Source organism: Carassius carassius, chromosome 3 (assembly GCF_963082965.1).
Source record: "Carassius carassius chromosome 3, fCarCar2.1, whole genome shotgun sequence".
Lineage (NCBI taxonomy): Eukaryota > Metazoa > Chordata > Actinopteri > Cypriniformes > Cyprinidae > Carassius > Carassius carassius.
In genome coordinates this window covers 12333047-12359183 of record NC_081757.1, presented here as the reverse complement: position 1 = coordinate 12359183, position 26137 = coordinate 12333047, and the positions used below count along the sequence as shown (strand labels likewise).

The 26137-nt window shown below is 37.0% G+C and overlaps 1 protein-coding gene across 3 annotated transcripts in view; it reads right to left on the bottom strand.

Moving 5' to 3' along the window:
- The window catches only part of LOC132119472 (tubby protein homolog), a 101081-nt gene that overhangs the window by 37271 nt on the left and 37673 nt on the right, over positions 1 to 26137 (bottom strand). Inside the window, exon 1 of one of the 3 annotated variants that reach the window (XM_059529499.1) lies at positions 3471 to 3865. The exons of the other annotated variants lie outside the window; for them this stretch is intronic. Within the exon in view, the coding sequence (XP_059385482.1) occupies positions 3471 to 3508 (38 nt within the window). The 5' untranslated portion in view covers positions 3509 to 3865. Of the gene's footprint in view, positions 1 to 3470; positions 3866 to 26137 lie in introns of those variants that run through there. 3 annotated transcript variants of the gene reach the window in all.

Below are 26137 nucleotides of genomic sequence, written 5' to 3'. Positions count from 1 at the left end.
CAAATCACCCTACTGCTGCTTCTCTAATTATTGACCTACTTTCTTTTTTGGATGGAAATCAGTGCCTGAATTTCACATACGAGTAATTCAACTGTTCAATCCCAGCTCTACCTACAACAATGTGCAAGAGTGCAGTGTGTTATTTTTGAGACCAGCCTTTTACCAGGCAAATCTCTGCCCAATTCCTATCTACATAAATACTAAAAAGTGTGTGTGTGTGTGTGTGTGTGTGTGTATATATGTATATACATATATACACACACACACATACATACATATATATATATACACACACACACATACATACATATATATATATATATATATACACATACACACACACACACACACACACACACACATATATATATATATATAATAGAACCATACAATTGATGTGGATATAATCTCATTTCAGATCATTTGATCTCAGAATGTGATGAGAAATATTCATTATGAAATTGCTGACTAATTGCAGATTTCAGTATGTAAGCAAAGTACTACAGAATGGTTTGAGATGTGAACATTTCTCAAGAGGCACATGCGTGATTACTAAGGCCCTATTCTCCCAAAAATTCAATGTCATTATTTTCACACCCTTATTTCATGTGAGCTGAATTTCTATTTTCTGTGGAACACTGAAGATGATATTTGCACCCCATTGATAACGTTGGACGGCATGGCTTTCACTGAATGAAAATATTGACAACAGTTTACTTAAAGCCTTTATGCATTATAAAGAGTTATTAAAGGGTATAACACATTTATTATAATTCATAATGTAGTATGATACATCTTGTCGTAGATAATTATAACCGAATTTAAAATAGTGTAACAATGAATTGATAAGTGCTATAATATATTAACTGGGGTTACGATTATTCATGAGATTGTACAGTCCATTATAAGGTGCATTACAATGCATAATTAATTAAACCTTCTTTTATAATGCATTAAACCAGTACAGAAAGGCTTAGAGATTTTGACAGTAAATTATGGAAGAATTTTCCCCTTTTAATGCCGCTACTGACTACTACAAACAAGTGAGAGATATAATTTATTTATTTTTCTTTTCTATAGGTTTAGTTAAAACAAACGACTCATGTATGCCTCTCTTTCCATTACGGTTCCCTTGAGCTGCTCTATTGCCGAAGCTTGTTAGATTTCTCAGATCCATTCAGGTCACAATCACAGACCTCACACACAGGAAACTGGGGTGTGGGAGAGGGCAGATCTTCACAATCAAAACACACTCCCATAGAGACAGTCTAAGATCCTCCAGGGTAGGACGAGCGGTACCTTTAGCTCTTTACAACAGGCGTCAAGTACTCCCTGATGTAATCTTTTAAAGAAAGAGTGGAGGAAAGTAGGCTTGTAGCTTATAGCAACCAAGAGCCAATGAGAGAGCAGAGGCAGTGGAGTCATGGAAATGAGGCTCCTCTGAGAGGCAGCAGCAGTTATGCCTCCAACAGCAAACATACTAATATAGCCATGCTTTTGATTTATTTACACTGATAATCACTGATCATACCACACGTATATTACAAGTAATTAAACATATAAAGCAAAATATAAAATAAAGAGCATTCTGAAAAAAATACTAAAAAAATAAAATAAATGAGATACGAGCACGGGTTATATTAAAGGAAAACTATTACTTGTCAAATTTGACATCACATTTTAACAAGAAGTGTAACAAAGCAAATCTTTAGAAAAGAAATTCATCAGGAAATACAAATACACATTCAAACTGCAGTTGTATCTGCAATATGTGTGAATAAAAATTAATACTTTTATTCAGAAAGACTACAAAAACAGTAAAAACATTTATAATGTTACAAAATATTTATATAAAAAACTATATACTCAGAGAATGAGAAACTGAAAATAATTTAACACGGTTTGCACACAAATATTAAGCAGAACAGCTTTAATGAGTTCTGAAGGAAATCATTAATTCTGAAGGATTTCAGAGTAACTGCTGTTCAGTTTTTGCCATCACAGGAATAAGCTATAATCTATTTAAAGAAATATTAAAATATAGTTTTTTTATTTATTTTAATAATATTTACAACAATTTGTAATAATGTTTGTTATAATTATTGATCAAATAAATGCAGCAGCATTTATTACTACCAGATAAATCTGAATAAATGTAGTGCAAAACTCATACTTCAAAAACCTTCGCAAATTATTCTAATGATCTTAAAGGGGTCATTGGATGCCAAATTCACTTTACATGTTGTTTGAACATAAATGTGTGTTGGAAGTGTTAGTTCATTTTTTTTTTTAAATCCCCTTTCTCAAAACTGTTCTGAGATTCCTGTCAGAATGACGTAGTTCTGCACAGGCCGCTGCCACGATAGTTGATTGACAATGGCGTCTTACTCGTCCTGAGTGTGGCGGTATGCACCTGACAAGTTATGATTGCAATCCGCCATTGAACTAAAAAAACAAGACGACGACGACCTGCCCTAAATGAGCTGTCTGCCATTGTGTCGACTCCGGTGCAGGGGAAGACCAGAATGTCTCCGATTAAACAACTGAGGTGTTTTGTTGTTGGATGTAATTATGAACATAGCAGTCGTCATTGATACCCGACATCTGAGCCGCTGAAGATGCAGAGGATTAAGGTTACTTTCATTTTTGACAGGAATACGCTGATCCCCAATCTGCCTAAATACATTTATGTTCACATTAATCATTTGTGATCCAGCTTCAAAACAGAAGTAATTAAGTAACTGTGATTTGCATCTTTGCAAATCGCCTTTCCTAATATGTGCTAGTTAGCAAGTTTCGCGGCTGAAGTTTACAGTCTGCTCGTCACCCCACAGAAGAGAGGGGCGGGGTGAACAGTGCTCATTAGCATTTAAAGCAACATGGACTAAAACAGCTTACTGAAAACAGAGCTGATTTTGACCGGGTAAAAATTGTGTTTTTTTACACTACCATTAAGAAATTTTATCCAAAGTATGTTATAGACTTTTCATTAAGACCCCAAAGATCATATCAACTTGTGGAAAATGGGCATCTGATGACCCCTTTAACAAAATATCATCTATTGTAGCCCGCTAGAGTTCTAAAAGTTCTGAAAGCATAAAAAACAAACAAGATCAACATAGACAAGGTATACGGACAATGCAGCAGTGACAGTTACGTCAGCTGGCTCCAGTAGGGCCATCTTTATTGCTGAACCCTGTAATAAATTTTGTGTCAGACCATCTGATATAAACAAAACCTCAGCAGCAACTACACAACCGGACACTCACAATCTAGCTCTGAACCCTCAACTAGCAGCACGAGAAACACAAGAGTATAGACAAGGACGAGGGAATCACCTTTGTCCCCTTTTGCAGCCCTGTGAGCGAGCCACTCATTATCCATTCATAATCCTCTTTCCTATATCAAAGACACCTATCCTCTCAAAACCAAACACACAAGCTCACTCTCTGACCAACAAACAAATGTACCTGTAAGGGATCCAGTCAGACGAGTGTTTGGAGCTCATATCTGTGTGTGTTGAAGCGGTTCAGAGCGCAGGGGGAAGGGTAGCGGCAGCAGAGTAGGACAGCAGCAGCGATGCCAACAGCAGAGCCCATGCAGCCCAACCATCCCCTGCACTTCTGTCTCCGCTATCTACAGATCTACAGTCTCTTCCATTCACACAGCTCCTGCCTGCGGTCCACAGCAGATCCTTTTCATCGTGAGCCAGGCTCAGCTGCCTCGCTGGGACTCCAGTTCCCTCGGCATGTGCTGTTTTCTTTCTTTTTGTTCACAATCCCTCGTGCTTTATTCTTCCGTTCACCTTCGCTGTGCGTCTCTCGTCATCGTCTTTTACGCTGCTCTGTGTACTGTGGCTCTTGCTCACTGCGCCTCGTACCGACTGCCTCCTTCCCTCCCTTCTCTCTCTCTCTCTCTCTCTCTCCCTCGCTTGCTCGCTCTCTTTCAGACCACTGTCATTATAACCTTACACACAGCCCTAAGAAGGGGAGAACATATAAGAGTGAATCCCTTTTGTCTAGCTGCTTTGATGTTTGTCGCGATGCTCTGCTGGTCCATCAACACACACACAGATACACATGAGGCTCTGAAAAGCGGGAGCCTCAAATGAGTTTTCTAAGCCATGATTTATTCATCCTTTCATTCAGCGCTGGGCTCATTAACATGGGACAGAGCAGCGCAGTTGTAATTGTCTTTGATTTAACATGCTGAATCTAAACTCAGCACACCATTTTGTCTTTGTTTATTGGCTTTCCGCATTTTTTCTTTGGTCCCTCTGGTACTTCACTCAGCTAAATGAGGATCTGACTTCATATACATATTTTAATATCAGCATTATCAGACTGCCTTCATTAGCCACCGCATAGAACAAAGCTAAATGAACTCATCTCCTTTGTAGATGTTGTATTTTAATGCTAAAATCATATTCAGAATTCAAAAAAAGATACATGACTTCTGCTGCAGTTTGTAAGCAGTGTTTATGCTCATTTTTAAAAAAACATGATGTAGTGTTGTCTTTAATCTAAATGAAAAACAAATGTTCCTCAGTTACCTGTATGGTTTTAAATTATTTGTCCTTCCATATTTGTCTCAAGTGCACTCCTGTAAGCTGTCATGTTTCTCTTTTGATTTAGTGCATGGTCCAGACGCACACTCTTCCCTGAACAGTAAAACTTGGCACTTTGTAAAACTACAGCACATTACTTTAGGAAATAACCATGCATTAAACAAGTCTCCTGTAGTAGCACCTTTGACTAACTGCCAGCTTATTCTAGACAAGAACAGCCTGCTGAATTACACAAAGCGATCAGTTTTGGTTTGTTTATGGTACAGTACATGTTACAGTATGTGTATATCAGTGTCAGATATGTAAAAAAGTGGCAGTCTTGTGAATGGTTCTACTGAAAACAGCTGACTAAAGCATAGATGAGTAGAGCGGAGTATGTTCATCCATATCCCCTAAACACGTTATTGATCTTTATGTCAACGATACGTGTAATTTTTGTCTGTGAAAATGACAGACTTCCCCCGTGTGACGTATGATGGACTTTTCCAGTCATTTAGCCCACTTAAACCTCACCTTTACCGACTATATTTCAAAGAATATACAGTTCTGCTTGTGAATATCTAATTAACTTGCTGGCAAATGGCTCAAAAGTGTTTTATAGAAAGCTGAATATCTTTCAAGAGATCTAACCTTTTCAGTGTTGAGTTTAAAATATTCTAGCAGTCCCCCCAGAGTGAGTTTTTTTAAGGCGACCGTTTTTGAACGTTTCCCCTTACTGTTTCCATGGCGACACATCATGCTTGTCACATGACACACCGAGGCCGCAATAACAATATGACAGATGATCTCTTTTATCTTGTTCTTCCTTTATATAAAATATTCACAATCTTGCATACCATCTGATATTACAGTTCACAAATGTGTGTAAATAAGTGTTTTTTCATTTAAAACCTTTCTAAATGATATTGATCGCGATATGTGATATGTGAGATGGGTGCCGCCATGTTTGTGCCCACTGCAGTTGAGAGAGTCCTGTCAGTCGGATTTACAGCATGTGAATTCATCAGTTTCTCCCGAAATACAAGTAATAAGTGGCCGGTGAACTGGGAGAAGAACAGAGTTAACTTTACACTTACTTACACTATGTGTATCTGATATGAATAAAACACATTGGCAAATTATATTTGAATGGATTGTTGATGTTGCTTCCATAGACATGTGAGTGTATTTTAACTCTAAGTGTATTGTTTTACTAGTACTTATGTGTATTTAAATATCTGAAACCTAAGATAAAAATTATGTGGTAAAAAACACTGCATATCTGAAACCTAAGATAAAAATTATGTGGTAAAAAACACTGCATAGATGTGATAATATGACAAGCACAGTGCACATCTTTCTCTGGCTCAGCGCTAGCTAAAGCGTGAAAGCACAGTTTAAATTCGACAGTTATGCAACATCACCGAATGTTCTGAATCCATACGTGGGACTGTATTCCCAAGGGCACGGAAATAAAAATCCGATACTTCAAAAGTTTCGCGATTCTCGGAAATTAAAAACGTCACGATTCCTAAATTTATTAGTATCAATACTTCAAAGAATGACTACGTTCCAGATTTGTAAGAGACTTATTTCATGTTGTGTGTGCAACACATGCTTCCAGTGCCTCCCTATGGAGGTGTTTTTTCTCCTCACGCAAGCCGCAAAAAAGCACTACAGCGAGATGGCTGCATTAGTGGCTTTACTAAACTGATTTGGCTTTACTAAAATGTGTGCATAATCGCATTGAATAGTTTAAATAAGTTGTTCAGATGAACAAAGCACGAGGTTTTCTTGCATAATTAACATTTTAATTGTTTGGTCAGACAGTTCATATATAATATTCACATTAATCAGGGATTAAACATGGAGTTATGTTCTGTATGCTAAATATGAAAACGAGCGTATCTGCACAGCACCTATAACTGCGCTTTGTATCTGCTGATTGCTGATCGAGAGTTACATGCTTGGCTCACTGACCGTGTATACTCATTCATTTCGTTTATAAACGAGATGTATCAGCTCATTCAACTCGTTCACGAATGAGAAGATCTGTCAATCTTGTTCAACAAATCACATGCTCTGTCACATCTTGAGTAACTCTTTGACAGGATGAAACCATTCACAGAGCTGTTCACGAGCTGCGCATGGAGGGAGGAACTTCAGTGAATGAGAAATGAGAAAAGAAATGTTACTTTATTTGCGGGCTGGGGCGGGCCAAATAATTTCATAAAAGCGGGAGTCGGGACCCGCGGGTTGGAAAAAAACCCGACTGCATGTGCGAGCACAAGTGATACTGTGGCCGCCGGTCCACAACTGGTAGAAAAAGATGACGCCCATTAAAGCTCACTGGCTGAGTTTTTCCTCTGAAAAAAAGGGTTGCACAACTGACAGAATAAGTTACAATTTCTGAGATATTGCTGCTAAATTTTATTTGCTTTTTTTTTTTTTTTTTACTTGAATGCCATTGCTTAAATTGATATTATTTATCTTTTGACATTTAATCTTCTGAGTTCAGAAACATTGTTTAATATAATCGCTGTTCATAATTTTGTTCAAAGTTCAGAGACAAGATAAATGTATTACTCTTATGTTTCTTATGATAACTGAGATAATGCTGCTAAATTGATTCTTTACCCTGAATGTCATTGCTCTGATTTATTTTTTATATTTTGATATTTCATATTTTGTTCAAATGTTTAATATATCTGCTGTTCATATGTTCATTTATTAGTGTGTTATATGATTAGAATGTTGTCCCGGTTTTAAAATAAAGCACAGCGATGATATTTGAGAATGTATTTTCCCTTTTCAGGAAAAGTTTAGAAAACGTATTGAAATTGCAATTCTTTACTAGGTATCGGTATTGAAACAATAATTTTGGTATCTTGACAACACTACACTGAAGTACATTTGATTGTGCTAGAGTGGAACTTTTGCAAGTATCCTTCAGGTACACTTTAAATATCTTGCATTTAAAGACCAATATTTAAAGAATAATAATAATAAGAAGAAAAAAAATAAATCCTCATCAATAATGACATTAAAACACATTTTAGTCTTAATATTAAGAAATATGCATTGTGCACAAGTAGAACTCCAAATAAAGATTAATTAAACTTTTTGTATAAGTCAGTATCAAGCAATATGTCAGTAAATATGTTAATAGATTTGAAATATACTTAGTATGAAATAAATGTATTTTAAATATATGTATTTTTGACTAGGGCACACAGACATACATATATAAATGTTTTATAAAATTACGGTGTCAGTTTAGAGTTGGATATGGCAAACTACCATACGTAAGCATGTGATACAGATCAGAATGTTACAATTCAGTATGTCACAGAGAGAGAGAGAGAGAGAGAGAGAGTGAATCTATGGTGTCAGTTTCAATCTCTCTTGTGCGGTTTACTTCTCATAGGAGCTCTGACCTCACAGAGAAACAACAATTTCCCAAAGGCATCTTTGTATTCTCTGTTATCAGAGTGACCATCAACACTTATACAAATATATCTCATTTCAAACATTTAACTCAAATAATGAACTCGAATCAAAGCAATTATTTTAAATTATGTCAGCAGCATATTAAAATATGACTCTGAAAGGGTGAAAGCCTCTGCTAGATTTGCTTTCAGACAAAAGAACCGAAGGCAAAGATCAGACAGACATCTGACCTGCTTTTATCTGGTGCTCAAAAAAAGAAACTGATACAATCAAGTCCCATTTGGTGGCCAAAACCGTTCGTCAGAGATCTGTAAACTGTCCCTGCCGGGGGGCCGAGGTCAGCATTTGTCCTAGTAGAGGTCAAACACAGCGAACATGGTGGGATGTTGCTGGATCACACGCACTCCACTACGCTCCAGCAGAGGGATAGCAGGTGGATAAGCAGCATGGCTAGTAAATATTTGATGGTGCTGCAAGCCGTTTGAAGTCACACTATTCTGAGCCTGGGCAGATCCATTAGTGACCTACGGCCACCTTGCCTAAAATTATGTAGCCCACCATCAAGCTGTGCTAACAGCACACACACGCTGCTAACTTGATTGGCTGAGTCCCAAAAAGAGTCAAAGTATAACACTGGCACAAAGGCTTAGTAGATATTGGATGTTTTGATGCACTGTAGCGCTTCAGTTCTGAGAAGCGCTATGACAGGGGGTCTCTGTGTAGTATGGGGCTAGCTAACGTTGCCAAGGCCGGCATGTGGGCAGCTGCAGAGCCAGAGTATGAAGAGCTTTGTTAATAATGCAGAGACTCCATCAGCCATGCAGGACACGAGGTGCCAACGGTCGCTGATGAATGAACATAAATCCACACTGCTTTGTGTGTGAGTGAGTGTGTGCATGTAAGATCTTTCTTTCTTATTCTGATCAAATTACAATGTCATTGACAAGTAAGTATCTGGCATCAAATGGCAATAAATAAATTAAATCACAATTCACCTTTTGCCCTATGTGAAAAATAAATATACTCAAATGTATATGAAATACATTTGTTTAATGCTCAGTATACAATAAATACATGTACGTATTAGGCTACTTAATAAAAACACCCTGCAACTGTACTTTTAGTGTACTAAACTGGTCTGCTAAGCTGGAACAACTTATTTTGTACTTAATGCATTTTAATAGTGCAGAGGTTGTGCTGAAGTCCAATATAGTTAAGTATATTTGGACAATTTTCAAATATACCTCTTGTATTTAAAGACCGATATTATTCAGCGTAGGGCTGTCGAGGTTAAGAAATTTCCCCTGCGGTTATTATGGGTGGCTCAATAGCGCAATATGCGGTATTACCGCCGTTTTTTTTTTTTTACATACCTAATTTATCCTGATTTTGCTGCATACAAAGCTCTATCGTTGAGTTATAAAGCATATATTGTTGCTTTTTTAACTGACAAAGAGACACGTTTTAAAACATTTTTGTTTATTGTTAAATGCCAAACAGCAACAAGAACATGCGTTTTCAAATACATTTTGTTAAGAAATCAAAGAGTTCTAACATGTATTACACGTATTTGCGCGCGACTTTGGACAGCAGCGGAAATCTAGACTGATTATCGCGCCACCACTGGCCCACCAGGACAGTGGATTCGCGTTGAAGTCGATGCACTCCTCATGCAGAAAGCGTGTGAGCTCGTTATCTGCTCACGCTCTCTTGGGCATGGGCACTGACGCGGAGGTTGTCCATGACTTCAGAAGGTAAACGCTTACCGTGAAAAACGCTTAACATGGCTTAATGTACTAAGACAGTGATATTAACAGACCAAACTAACTAAAAATCATACTAATAAAGTATACTATCTATAAAAAAATCAGATGAGCCCTGAATATGAATGCAACTCGTTTAATAACACGTTAAGCCTTTTCCTCCCATAGAAAACCGTTATAAGAAAACGCTTAATGTACAAAGACAGTGATTTTTAAAAACCAAACTCACTAAACATTATACTAATAAAGTAGTATACGATGTACAAAAAAAAATATTTTTGATTTTTGATCCCTGAATATGAATGCAAGTCGTGTAATAATACGTTAAGCCTTATGATGGTTTTCTATGAGAAAAAAAGGCTTAACGTGTTATTTAACGCGTTGAATTCATATTCAGGGATCATCTGATTTTTTTTGTAGATAATATACTTTATTAGTATGATGTTTAGTGAGTTTGGTATGTAAATATCACTGTATTGGTACATTAAACCACGTTAAGCGTTTTTCAGTTAAAGAGCATATTGCAGGTTAAAAAAAAATCTAAATTAATATTTAACCGTGTATGAAAATACCATATAAAAAGATAATGCAGGATTTAAAATGGTTTAAAATGACATAAGGACACCAATTTAGTAGATAAAGTGAGCGTTTCTTTGACTGCTCGTAAAAAACGCTTTTTTTTCCAACATCGCATCATTTTACGTCACAAGAGGGAGACGTGTGCTGCTGTGCGCTGCCGCTGCTCAGTGCAGAGTAGGTTGGTATTCAGTAAGAGCGGTCGTGAGTCAGTGTGTTTTCAGTAGGTTTTGTATTTCAATTTATCATCGTCATGGTATATTATTGTGTTTGTGGAGCTTGCAAAAACTCCAGCCTATCAGGACATCGAGTCCACCGGTTTCCTAACAAGAAAAAGGACGGTGCTATCTTTCGTGCCTGGGTGCGGTTTGTGCAGGTGAAGAGACGGGATTTCTCTTCCGCTTCGGAAAACGCGGTAGGTGTAGCGTTCACTTCAGATCGGAGGATTATCGTCCCGGCGATATGATGGAGTTCAACATGGGATACCGAAGTAAGAACCGAGTGAGACTCAGAGCTGGTGCGGTTCCTTCAGTGCACGTAGCTTCGGGTTCTCCCGCCGGCGGGAAACACGGTGGTCCCGGATCCGTCAGAGATGCAGCTCGACGAAAACGTGAACTGTGCAACGTAAGTCTTTTTTTTTTTTTTTTTTTTTTACATTTACTAACTAACAAATCAGTCAACATAATGATTTAAATAATGAGAAGCAACGTGGCGTGTATAAGTTGTTGTAAAGTACCGCAGCTAGCTTGTTAGGCATAATAACTAATGCTAGTTGCTAGCACAGCTAATTCGTAATTTGTCATGTTTGTTTATAAGGATTTATCAGAAATTGCAAGTAATGAAGTGGGAGATACATCTTCAGCCAGTGGTGCAGTGTTTGTTGCTGACCCAGAGCAAGAGCCTTTCTCTCCACTGGCCCCTCAATCATCTGTGCATCACTTTGGCTCACAGTGTGACCTCAGACCTTCACATCGTTCATCAGGTGGATTAACATTTTACATTAAATATGATGTGCAATGAATGAACTATCCAGTGTCCACAGATCAGCAACTTTAATAACTAGCCTACTAACGTTACAATATTAAATTTCATTTTTTCCAAGAAGCTGTTTTCTTTTATTTGCTTCTAAGAAGAGTCAAGTTACGTTATAGCTCCATCATTGCTCAAAGTAAAAAAATATATTTATGATGTATCATATACATGCTGTTACACAATTGTATAACTGGACTTATTTTTATTCTAGCTGTCCAGGCACAGCCCAAGATGGTCAGTGTGGGGACTCAGACAGAAAGGTTTGAGAAATCAACGTCAACTCCACTGCCCAGTCCTGTGCATACCGATGATGAGTCATCCTCTGTTTTCATGGACAAACCTGGTGATATGTCATGGATCCCAGAGGGGGAAATGACAAGTGATTCATCTGATGAGGAACCACAGCAGGAATCTCACCCTGACCTCAAGTAAGACTTATTTTTCTTTTATTTAAGTTTTTATATGATCAAATTGTGTCAAGTCAAAAATAATGTTTTTCTTTTTTTTTCAGTGCTGCTGATAAGTTCATTGTGTGCCAAAGCCAGTTGATGTCTCTCTTTACCATTTGCCCAGCCTGTTGTGGGGAAACCCAAGGCAATGTTGAGAAGCAGGAGGGAACTTTTGTAAAAAAAAAAAACAGGTAAGAAACTATTTGTGTTTTCTGGTAGAAAATGATGTTGTAACATAACTTGTATAGTTTGTTTTAATCATTATACTTTGTTGTTTGTATGTTATAGTCATTTTCTGCCATTCACATACATCTCTTAGGTCTGTGCAGCATGTGGGTATCAGCGTTTTTGGCAGAACCAGCCAATGCTGCATCGCAATATGCCAGCCTGCAACCTATTACTGAGTGGGGCCATCCACGTTTCAGGTTGCATGGCTACCCAGACCATCAGGATGTTGAAGCTGTTTGGGCTTCAGAGCATCAGTGCCAGCACCTATTTTCGCCATCAGCGCTTGTACACGATTCCAACCATCATGCAGGCGTGGCAGAATGAGCAGGCAGGGATCATCAGAGATCTGAAAGAGATGAGGGGTGGACTGATCCTGTCTGGTGACTGCAGGTAGCACACTTCAGCTTATATCATTACAATGGAAAACAAGTCTAAACTGGATAATATAGTTTAATGTATTAGTTTTTGTGCTTAACCATATGAATTAAACTGTTTTTGACATTCATAGGTCAGATTCTCCTGGCCATTGTGCAAAATATGGCACATACTCTTTGATTGAGGACAGAATCAACAAGGTTTTAGATCTTCAACTTGTCCAGGTAAGTTAATATTATCAAACACACATATCACCTGTTTAATGTTACACAGTGAGATGACAAAATATTTTTTATAGAGCTCCGAGGTCCCAAGTAGCAGCTGGTGTGAGTTAGAGGGCCTAAAGCGCAGCATAAGTTTTCTGACTCGGCAACTTATGCAAGTGTCAGCCCTGATCACAGACAGAAATCGGCAGGTAAAGAAACGCACATGAATCTTGCTCCTGACTCTATTTACAGCTAAAATCAAATGTTCTTGTAATCAATGTGTTTTTTCAAACATTTCAGGTTGCCAAGTGGGTGCGGGAGGAGTTGTGTCCCAAAGGAACAAGCCATTTCTTTGACATCTGGCATATTGGAAAAAGTATGTATCTTGATGAAGGTAGTTTTGTTTATATTGTCTATAATTACATTTTCCTTTTTAACATTTTGTGTTTCTGTTGTGAAACAGGTCTAGGGAAAGCATTGGATGCTGCTGCAAAGGAGAGGGAGTGTGAAGAACTGAAGCTGTGGAGGCCAGCTGTTATTAACCACCTCTACTGGACTGCCGCTTTCACTCCTAATGGAGATACAGATGTGATGGAGGCCAAGTGGAAGAGCATGGTCAACCACGTTCAGGACATCCACGAACATGGCACTCCTACGTTTCCCTGCTGTGCACATCCACCTCTGGAGGGCGAAGCAAGGAACAAGGAATGGCTGGAACCAGGTACAAAATACTGTTTATTAGGGATGCCCAAGCCGATGCCTATGCTGAGTATCGGATTCGATACTGCCATTTTTGCCAGATCGGGTATCGTATAAGCGCTTTGTGCCGCACTGTATTGGAGCCTTTCATATCATAATACAGTGACTCATTAAACAGCTGTGCTATACATAAACATTTTTTATAGTAGGCTATAAAATAATTTTTTATTAATGTATTTTACAACAATGCAAAGAGCAATGGGTAAAGTTTTACCAGATTAGGTGTTAAACTTATTGTCTCTTATTTGTTTCCCACTAAATTATTTTTTTTCTTCCCTAAATGTTCAGATTTTTCTAGATTAAATTTTACTGCTGATTTATCCACTAATGTAGTTTATAATAGCATTTTTGTCACAGATTATGATAAATTATTTTTTAGATGTGTTGTTTTTCTTTATAATAAAGTTGTCTGTAAAAAAATCCCACCTCATTGTGGTCGTACACTCATGACTCCTCTTAAAAACAAAATGTTTGTTTATGCAGGATCAACTGTAGCAGTTAAACTGGAGAGTGTAGCTACTAGAACAGCGCTGGTAAAGGTTCAGCAGTTGTCCCCACAGCATCAGACTTTTTCACTGGAGGCATTTCACTCCCTTATCCTGCACTTTGCACCAAAGCACACTGGGTTCTCCTTTCTTGGGATGTACAGCAGGTAAGTGTGTGATGTGAAAGAATGAGTACTTTCTGAAACTAATGCAGTCTAACACAGCAGCCCAAATTTCATTAAATTTGCAGTAAGCAATGCTTTTTTCCCCCAGTTTTTTACTTCTGGGTTTATTTACATATGCACAACTTGTAATGGGTAAAATGACTTTTTTTTTCTACAGACTTCTCTTGGCAGCCCTGCATTTCAACCACAATGGCAGCAGAGAAGTTGCTGGAACCAGTGATGGTGAGGCGTGTTATGCGGTTCGCTACCCAAGGTTCCGCAAAGGTGGCTGGGTAGTCCGTCCTGTTAAGGAAAAGCCATCATATGGTGGGCAGTTTCAGTCAGTTCTTAAATATTAAGCAAGTCAGACCACGAGTTAGCAATGAATGTGATCTACACTTTTGCTTCCTTCTCCCAGCATATGCATCAGCCCTCATGGAGTCTCTGAGAGAGGAATACTCCAGGTCAACACAGGCTCTACGAGAACGCAGCACAGTTTTGTTTTCCACTACACCTGCTCCCCTTTCCAGATCCCTCCAGAGGATCAACAAGGATGAGGCTGTTGGCGTGTATATAACACAGCATTCACGATTTAACACGTTAACGAAATCTTAGTGTGATACCCGAAAGATTGTTAAATTGTATATATGATCATAAAAAGTTTTATACGACAATTTGTGATTTGTTTGTTTATTTTCTATTGATTGTCAACAAAATTGAGCCATTCAAAACCTTTATAGAGTCCTCCTTCCTCTGGAAACTGTCTTCTAATGGCTGACACAACACATGCAGGTAAGGGCTTCCTGATGTGCCTGCCCAGAATGCCATAGGCCCAGCGGTAAACCTGTCGGTATGCAGTGTAGCGGTATTGCCTTGAGACATGGAAGAAATATCAATATTGATAGTCTTATACCAATGGCATCAAATAGTGTGATATATGTTTTAGCTGCGTTTGTGTTCAGGGGACAGGCAGCTAGCGGATGGTGAGGAGATATAGATGTTTGCGGTATGTGAAAAATGTTTTGGCCTAAAAAACGCGTGAGATCGCTTAGAACATGTCTTTTTAGCTCAAAAGTAATAAATTATCTCTACCATAAACATACTCATGTCTGCTGGCCTGGAGAGGTCCATGCTCCTGTCTGAAGTGCATATAGGCTATCTGTAGCACATATGGGTTCAGACAGCAAGCCTCGAAGCCTGGGTGCAGAGTCAGGCACTGCACATCAAGTCTGGGTGTGACATTTTCCACTAAAGCCCAGTAGGCATCCACCTCCCTGCAACACTGACTTTCCTCAGCTTTAAACATTGCCTCGCATTTCCCACACATGCACCTATGGAACAAAAAATTGTATCAGGAATAAAAATATCTCTGTCTCTCGATGAGAAACTGCTAAGTTATATCACGTAACGTAAGTCTGGACGGATATTAATGAGCATGACAAACGCCTGATCAAAGCTTAGTTTCTGTTATTGTAAGTTCCAATACGCCCAGATGACCAATAATATATTTGCTATTAACTGTTATACGATGGTAATAATCTGTACAATATTGTGAGCACAGTTTATATCGTTAGTGAACGTGTATCTATAAGCTAACACTGGTCTCTCACCAAGACACCTGCCCTGTTCTCCACTGGTTCTCCTCACACCACAACTCAATTTGTCTCCTCTGACCGTTGTTCTGTCTAACATTAATCCTGGCCTGTCCCTGCTCTCTTGGCAGCCTAGCAGGTTCATAATTGTATGGCTGTGGTCCGTCATACAAGTAAGTATGAACAATTTCCTTAGCGTCTGAAACGTCATTGCGGTCCATTTTTCCCCCTGTTTGAATCGACCGCTCTCCCTCTTGCTACGTCACGCCCGTCACGCCCATTTTCAGATGCGGAAGTAAAATTTTATCACAAAAACGACTCCAGAAGCCACTGTAGCGTATTTATAATTTTTTTTTTTAAGAAAATCTAGTTCCTACATTATTTTTCTATACATTGACTCGTTGGGTCTTCTAACCTGCAATATGCTCTTTAAGCGTTTTAGAATGTCCCGATGACCTCAAATTAGATCACAGGAACCTTTTTGCAGCAAATTTTGCATATCGGCTCATCTATATTCGCTGGCTTGCCCTTTTCATTGGGTTGAAAGCCAAAATGTTCCCAAACTGGCGACGTGACATTAGGTTTTGGGACGAGATCGAGCGCCTCCCATCGTTTCAGCTGGCCTATTCAAAACAAACGAAGCACCATAAAGCTACAAAGACTCGTGAGAAAATTACAGTCTTAACCATATTGTATCATTAATTTATTTAACATTGAATGCACAGTCACAAATTGAAAAAAAAAACAAGGCGGCCACAGCCTCATAAAAAAAAAAAAAAAAAAAAAAAATATGAACACTGCGGTTGCTATCTTTCCTCTGCGGTTTGCTTGTCAATAGCGCGGTATTACAATATCGCGGTTATCGCGACAGCCCTAATTCAGCGATCATACAGTCCTCATCAATAATGACATTAAAATGCAATTAAGGCTTAATATTAAGAAATGTGCATTGTGCATAAGGAGTACTCCAAATAAAGTTTAATTATAATTTTTATATCAGTAAGTCTCGAGTGATACATCAGTAAATATGTTAATAGATTTGAACTGCCGTATTTTTCGGACTAAGTTGCACCCAGGTATAAAGTCCAAAAATACGCCATGATAAGGAACAAAACATATAATTCACACTGGAAAATAAGTCGCATTTATTTAGAACCAATAACCAAGAGAAAACATTACCATCTACAGCCGCGAGAAGGCGCTCTATGTCTTCAGTGTAGACTACAGGAGCACTGAGCAGCATAGAGCGCCCTCTCGCGGCTGTAGACGGTAATGTTTTCTCTTGGTTCATGTCAAATTAATTTTGATAAATAAGATGCACCTGACTATAAGTTGCAGGACCAGCCAAACTATGAAAAAGTCCGGACTTATAGTCCGGAAAATACAGTATACTTAGTATAAATGTTTTAAATAGTATGAAATGTATTTTCAATATATATATTTTCAGTAACATTTAGAACTGATTTTTGGATTTTGATTTTAAGTGCCCAGTTTGTTTAAAATTAGCAAAAATATTGTGTTCGAGCTGCTGTAGAAGTCATAAATTCTTTATTATAATGTTCCTGTGGCTCAAATGGTAGAGCATTGCGTTAGCAGTGCAAGGTTGTGGGTTTGATTCCCGGGGAAAATGTTATGTAAAAACTGTCGCTTTGGATAAAAGCGTCTGCTAAATGCATTAATTTAATTTTTAACTTTATTATTTATTAAATTTGACATGGTTTACTTTCATCTTTGAATTTGGTTTTGCACAAAAAGTTTCTTTTTTAGGAAAGGGCGACATTTAAAATGTATAGATTTGTTTTAAATGTGCTATGTAAGTTTAAATGATGTGAAAAATCACAGACTTTTCCTTTTAAGTCTTCCTTTACAAGTCAAATATTTTTTAAAACTTATAAATAGCAACAGAAAATTTACAGTAGAATCTGTTAAATGTAATAATTATTAAAATATTAGATCAGGCAGGGACTTAAAAAAAAGTTTTGACATGTAAAGGAAGGCTTAAAAGGAAAGGTCTGTGATTTTTCACAAATGTAGTTCTACTAGTAAAAGAAGTTCTTGGACTTCTGGACCTATGACTTAAAATAAGACAGTTATTGTGCAGAAGGACAGAAGACATATGGGAGACATAGGGAGGTAAAGAGTATCTCATGCTCATATTGAGTGCTAGTGAAGTGACTTTGAAGGCAGCACATCTGACTACACAACCTGACGTCCTCTTTGATTACATTATATATTCCTGCTTCTGCCAGCTATTCTAAACCAATCGCAAGGTTTTCCATTTTAATTGGAGGATCAGTTGATGTTCCAGTCATTCCAAGCCTGCTTTTTAAATAAGCTCAGAGATGTAGGTTCACAAAATTACATTAAAATCACAAGAAACTACGACAAAAACTTAAACTCCATAATACTCTTCAAGGCTTTCGGTCTCCTCTTTTTATCTCAATAGCTCAGAGATTCAGGCAAAATCTAGACCACAGAAGCACAAGTGATTTCAAGCCCATCAGTTCTAATTTAATACCATCTGATGACATCTTCATTAAAAACTAGTGAGACGGCAGAGGTTCTCAATGAGATACAGACCTTTTGTGATTACGGCCACAATTGTGAAGATAAATATTTACTAATTGAGATTGCATTAGCAGTGGCTAGAAATCCGAGATGGGCAGCTGGGCAGATGGTAGAGGAGTGTCTATACAAACAGAGGAGTCTTTATTCCAAATTTTCATGTGGTGAAGAGGAGAAAGAGAGGGGGAACAGCAAAGAGGAAGTACGGGAAATGTTGGCTGATGGTCTGCATCGATTCCCAATGATGGAAATAACAGCTCATGCCTGAAAAGGCCCTTCTGACATTTAGATCTCATTCACAGATTACTCACCATAAAAGAGACAGACACTGGAGGTGTAAGGGAAGAAAAATACATAACACTTAAAAAGGATAGACAGTTCTTCACTCCAATTGTTCTGCACCCTATCTGGTCTAAATGACTAATTCAGGTTTGGTTAGAATGACTGCATTAGCTTCTGCTGGTAGAAAGCGTAAACACATCATTCTAGCAGCAAAAACAAAACATCTTTCTACATTGATGGCTACTCAAAAGTATTAGTGTCTTCTGCTTATTTGCAAGGAACACTTAAATATTTAATTATATTATAGCCTAGCAGATATTTTGTCCAAGACAAGTCCAAGACAAATCTCAAATTCATTTTGTCAACAATTTTCTATAAGCTATAGTTGAGTATTAAAAAATGTTCTGGAGGGCAGTTCATTCCTTTAAAAAAAATTATTATTTAAAGGAATTTGATCACTCAAGTAAACCTATTCAAAAGAAAATATGAGGTTTTGCTTGAATCAAAATCTTAATATCTTATCTTTAATAAAATTTATTATTAAAATTAATAACAGCCACACAGCAGTCACTGAAATGAATGAGAATGCTAACAGACACTTCAAATAGAATGAAATATATTAACTTCAGACAGAAATGTCTTACAAAGGAACATCACTACATCTTCCTGACAATAAGAAAATATTAATTTTACTTCAGTTATTAGGCCTCTTAGCTTTGTTCTTACTTTCTTTACCAGAAACTGTCAGATATTTATGGAGCAATTTAAAACCAAAATCAATTTAATATCAAAAACAGTCTTCACCCTGTAGGTCCACACTGTATTACACAAATGCTCAGGTGAGATTTGTATATTTATAGAACTGCACTACTGCATTAAACATATGTGCTGTGTACAATATAGTTATTTTATCAACACTATTATTTTGTGTTAGACTGGTGATAATTTAACAAGATGTCTACATTAGATCTCTTAATGAGGTCAAGACTTTGATCCAAATCACCTGCTCCCTCATTCAATTCGTTTAGTGGAGCAGAGCTTCAGGTTAATATGCCCAGATTAGAAGCAAGCTTCACCTCTAGAGAGAGCTATGACATGGCTAATAAGCCAGAGATGTTCCTTGGGGAACAGAGTATGAACAGACTATTCACTACTGCATTTAAAAGATTAATGTAAATTCTGTAATTATTCACTCACAGTCATGAGGTTCCAAGCCTGTATGACAAATAAACTTACCTTCCACTGTGGCTCTGACATCTCATTCGCATTGACATGCAAAAGTTAAACTGACCTCAATATTGGACAAACATGAAAAAGCAAAATATTCAGCAGCCTTTTAGGCCACCTCATGTCATCAGTCATCAGTGTCACACGATTCTTCAGAAATCATTCTAAATTTCATTTAAGGTTGAACTAACCTGTTAAGAAACGTCTAACATCTGCCAACACATGCTGGCTCTATCTGTAATCTCTTTGTATAGCAACAGTGCACAATTGCCTAGAGGCACGACACTCTGAATGTTGGAAAGGGTCATTGGTACCATTTGTTCTGAGCAAAGTGAGTTTCAAAAAAGGTCAATGAGATTTCAGGTGATGACCCAATGAAATGGATTAATGTCAAGCTAAAGCAGTGCCAGGATCCTCAGAGGCAAGTAACATGAAAATTCACAAACCCAAATATTTCAGTGCAGTAGTTCAGACAAGGGGGATGAGAGGCACACGGATGGCTGGAACCTCAGGGTTAATGACTGCGCACAAGCACTCGCCCCAGTTCTGCAACAGAACTTACGTAACGTATGGATGAGTGTTTACGCTTGAAGGAAATATGATGCCGTGAACTCCATTGACCAGATATCCTTTCATGCTAATGAGGGGTGAAGCAATAATGGGGCATCTCACGCCTGTGCCCTGTACCGCAGAATATTCTCACACTGGTAACTATATACAGATCAGCTGCATCGATAATTCCAGACCTCCACCATACTCTACCTATAAGCACACAGAAAAGAAGAAAAAAAGATAAAATGAGATTAAACAGAGAGGAAATATAGACTTTGCCTTAATTGTCTTGTTTCTCAGCTATTTGATGCAACAGACCCCCAAATGTTCTCTGGAATCTTTTCTAACATTATTAATTACTTTGCCATGATTTCTTATCAATTGCAGAATAAAATTTCAAAATATTAATTAATATTAAATATTAATTTCAAAATAGACTTTATTGATCCCAAACCTTTGAACAGTAGTGTATTTTTATGTAGAAACCCATTTATATTATAAAAAAATTTAAAAGTATACTTTAAAATTGTACTATTACAAAAATATTGTAAATGTGTAAATATTTCCTGCAAAATAAGACAATGAGATTTTTTTCCTTTCTCTTTTTAACCCAGTATTACTGTTAGATCTACAAACCAGAAAATCTGGAAACGATGAACACTCCTGCTGTAGAGTTTCAGAAGAATATCACAAACTCTGCTCAGATTTTCAATTACACTAAATGTTGCAGTCTTACATGAAGTCTCATTCTCATGAAATGTGAATAACAATCCTCGTCAGAATCTTCCAATAACAATATGTTCTGTACAATCCACATTAATCTCATTATTTCATTTGTGTCGATTTTTGTTTCTTCTAGGATCTTCATTAGAAACAATTGAGACAAAGCTGACACTAACATTAAAAGAAACATAACCAGGAGCTTAATTAAGTCTCCTGAGGCATGAATGTGTAATTTCTGAGAAATAAAATGTTGCTCTTGGTACAACTGGGTAGTAGTCTGATTCAATTTATTTTAGTCACAGCTGGCATCCTTTTTCTAGTAACTAAAAAAAAAGTCAACCAGAAGAGTAACAGTACTTGGCTTCTTCTATTCTTCTATTCTTGGCTGAATGTCACGTCACTTCACTTCTACCAGTGTCCAGAACGCTTAGTGTAAAACTTCATTTCCATTTCATCAAATGACCAGGGTAACATACACCAGCTGCGGTGGTCATGTAAAGCACAGGTGTGGAAACTAGAAGGCACAAGGTGATTCTTGTCTCCCATTGCATCACTACTCTTTGCACTCTTGAGCAATACAGCAGCACTGCAGCCCACAATTCCCCAGCTTCACTCCAGCGTCTGAGTGAAATATGCGCATGCATTGAAAATGATGTGGGGTTAAAAATGTCAGCACGGTCAAGCCACTGGTGCAGTAGAGATCCCATCTGTCTTTTTGATAACAGTAGCTGCAGATGACTAAACAATGTGGATCCAAATGTGTCCTATATACAAGATGTTTTCTTAAAGGTATAGTTCACCAAATGAAAATTTGCTAAAAAAAAATTACTCACCCTTGGGTCATCCAAGATGTAGATGAGGGTTTTTTCTTCACTGGAACAGAGTTCCCCCTCAGTCCGTTAACAATAGAGTTTGGGTCACCCTCAGTCTGTTTGCCGCAGGGCATGGTGCGATCGCACCAGTTGCACTGCCCAAAGGACAGGCCTACTTATGATTTCCACAATGTGGAAAACAAGGACGAAAACATGGAATCCAGTCATAAAAACAGAACTTACTGTATAATGCAGAATGTCACAGAATTTGCCAAATTTTAGATGAATGAATCAAAACCAAATCACAACATGGACTAGTGTCTGTGACTATAAAGCCACAAATGACTATTTAAATATGCCTGTGATACTCACTGTGATACTGCGTTTTCAGACAGAATTGATTTACCAGATAAACGTAAAAACACTACATAATAAATTGATAATAAATTAAATAATACAATAAATTCGTTTTTTAAATAAATTATTTAGAGATGTTTTTGATCATCACAACTGAATGAAACTATTAAAATGGAATCCAGAAAATTAATGGAAAACACAATATTTTCTAAAAATAAAAATAAATTGGAGAAGAAAAAAAGTATTTTATAGGGCTATACATTTTTTTTATAAACTTTTATAAACTTTTAACAGATTGTGTAAGTTTCATGATTTCAATTAATTAGACATGCTTTTTGATTAACAGAATTTAATTTGACCATTAAAATGGAGTCTAATGAGAAAAAAAAAATGGAAAAAAAATTAAACAGAATTTGGTGAAAAATAAAACCGCTTTCTTAAGGCCCTACAGTTGATGAAATGGGACCATGTTTTTTTTCAGTTCTTTGGACTCTGTATATACTCTTATATACTCTCATGGCACCCTTTCACTGCAGAGGATCTATTGGTGAGCAAGTGATGAAGTGCTAAATCCTGAATGGCCTGAGGGTGAGTCAATTTTCATTTTCACACTTCTTTTTCTTTTTGGGTTAATTTCTTTAGGGATCTGCAGTGGCTCAGTGTTACATTGTCAGTTAAAAAAGCAAAAAATGTTCAGAATAACAATAATCCCTACTTCTAGATACACAGCTAAAGATTGTGTTTGAAGGGTGGAGTGATGAGCATTGCACCATGCATCACTCCTGACATCTTTAGTGTCGGAAAACTCAGACAAATCTGAATTAAATCTGAATCTACCTCAGTGATTCATTCGACAGCTCCGATGCAGCCATAGAGCTCCTTAATGTTTTTCATTGTCAGTTCAATACACACAGACTGCACTGCAGTTGGATTTCATTTTAGGTATTTTTAGATTATTTTTAAACCTCATGAAGAATCGTATTAATGAGCGATACAGTGAGGTGATGACTACTGACCTAAATAAGTTGTGCTAAAAATGTCCAAGTCAAAATCCAAAAGAGGAAATAGGTTTTTATTGCATTTGTTGTCATTGTTGCTCAATGCAAAGGTCAGGTATCAAGCTCAGTTCATCAGTATGACAACATGTGATGACTGAAATGTTCTTATAATCAATAACTCATTGTGACACTATCAATTTACCATAGATGATGCATTTAATTCTGGAAAACTTGTAAATGTGTACACAACATATAAATGGATAATGTACGCAACATTACCTTTGCTTTTGTACCTTGATGAACTTAATCTTTTTTTGACTTGGCAAGTACAAAGAAGAGCCACTCCAAGGTGCAGCTAATTTTAGTTACCATGGTAACATCTATGGGTGCATGGTTGTCAAGGTAATGTCATTACATCAAACAAAGTATGTGCTGAAGACCAAAAAGAACAACCAGAAAGATGGCTGAGGCCAGCCTAAAAAGATGCTCAGGACAGTTGACGGGCCACTGCTGAGCATCGTAACGAAAGCTCATCTTTTTCACGTGTTTTTAAGCCTTACCGCTTGTCGATTTAAATATTAAAGCATTCAAAAACAAGACGCGGAAAAGCTGAACAGAGTAGCTGGTTACTCGCGCGCTGTGTTCGGTGCGCAAGCAGAGAGATCGAGAGCGGCGTATCAGCGACACTGAACCGAGCTCTCTTCCTCAAAGTCCCTCCTGCACCTGAACGAACAAATACAAATCGCAGTTTGAACAAACAAAAAGATGTGAAAGAGCCCAATTCAGTACTCACGGTGTTCTGGTGTTCAGGGCTCACGCAGAGAAAGGCGTCTCAAAACACTTGAACACCGAATTCGCTTATTTTTGCTCTTGTGCCGACAAATACATACAAAATATGTCAAAATATCCACCTTGGAAATTATGCTCGAAAAAACTCAGTTATTTCTTAAGTGAAAGTAAACAGTTGAGGAAAAAAATGGGATGTGTATTATATTGGATGCGTTCATCGTCTCTTAAAGTGACCGCGCCTAATTTAGCTACTGGCTGCTGTAATGTTAATCCAAGAAAATGAAAATGAAAATCACTCACTGCTCTTGACTGAATTACTTTGTAGTTTTAACAGTCAAACCAAAAATTATTCAGACACCAGATATAATTTTTTATATATATAGCAAATAAACTGTAATAATGTGAGAAATGTTGAAGGTGTCTGAATAAATGCATGTTTGATTGTATATTTAATTTTTACATTGAAGACTATCCAGTGCTGTTTTACATTTAATTATTTGGTTTCTGTACCTTGACACCTACAAACTTGAAAAAAACTTAAACATTGTGTAAATAGCACAAATAAATAAAAATAAACGAACATACAAATTAAACAATTTCAAACAGGGCCCACTGGTTACAACCTTCACCGGGTCCCCGCTGACCCCAGCTACGGTTTCACACATACTCCATTGTGCTTTCACACAGGACGCGTTTGCAGTCTGCTACTCGGTACATAAACGATCGCTGCACTGCTGCAGACGCAACGCTCCTGGAACGCAACTGGAATCCGTTAACATGGGTGCGTAAAAAAATATGCAACGCATACGCACTGCAGACGGAGTATGTGTGAAACAGGCGTAAGGTTGTTTGCACCTTATGCAATGTGGAATTAGTTTACAGTTTTTTCAAGCACTTTGTGATGCATTTTGGAAACAAGAGATGAGCCCCTTTTTTAATGCACCACCTAGCTTGATAAACCACTTCTCAAAGACTTACTGTTTGTCAATTTTATTTGGGTAACACACATATTCTGAATGCCTTCAGGCCGAATTCGAATGAGCCATTTTAATCTAGATTAATTTCAAGATCACAGTGAGATTAATCTAGATTAAAAAAAATTAATCTATGCCCACAACTAATATATATATATATATAATACACACACACACCCACACACACAAAAAACACAAATGCTATATTAAATTATCATGATATTGTGAAAATAAAAACATTCAGAAAAGCAGATTATTATTTAACTATTAAGTGTGAAGTTCATGATAAAGATTTTAATTTTCACTTTGATAACACTATCATTATTGCTTTATTAAAAAGCTGACTTTGATTTTGATTTTCACAAACACTACATCTTTCCTTAAGAGAACTTACATGTGAAAATATTTCTAGCACCCCATGGTGGACAGTAAACTCTGTTACAGCCCAGCTTTACTAGTTTAAAAAAAATACTGATGTCACTATTATTTTAGTATTATTTACAAAAATTAGTATTAAAAAAAAAAAAAAAATTATATATATATATATATATATATATATATATATATATATATATATATATATATATATAAACTAATGGAAATAAATTATATTTGAATAAATCATAAATAAATGATTAAACAGAAATAAAAAAACACTTCCAAAATTAAAATGAAAATGAAAAATATTAAAATTAGCTAATATTATATTTTAAGTTTTAATTTAAATTTTTAAGTTTTAGTAATTTTATGTGCTTTTGTTTTCTTTTTTACTTCAACTGTACATAGCTTTATTTTTTAAGTTTTAGTTATAATTTTAGAATTTCATCTCAAACATTTAGTTCAGTTAGTTAATAAGTTGAATATTTTAATCATTTAAATGAGCAGGACGTGTCATCCTTTATTTCCAAGATAATTAAAACCAATGTCCAAATTCATATTTTTCAAAACATGCTATTTCCGTGTTTCTGTTAACATGTCATAATCCTTAATTACCGGACCAATATACCACATCTAATCCTCCTTAAATATCACTGAATCAGAGCTTTAACCTTAAGAATCCCAATTACACCACTGCATTATTACAGGTTACTTTTTGACATTTCTTAGCAATGATTACGCACGCTTGTCTGTGAGTATGTCTGCATTTCACACAGCTATAGTACTAATGAGATGACGTCTTTGCCACGTCTGACTGCCTCATCTAACACAAGCACCGCAACTCTGTAACCCAAA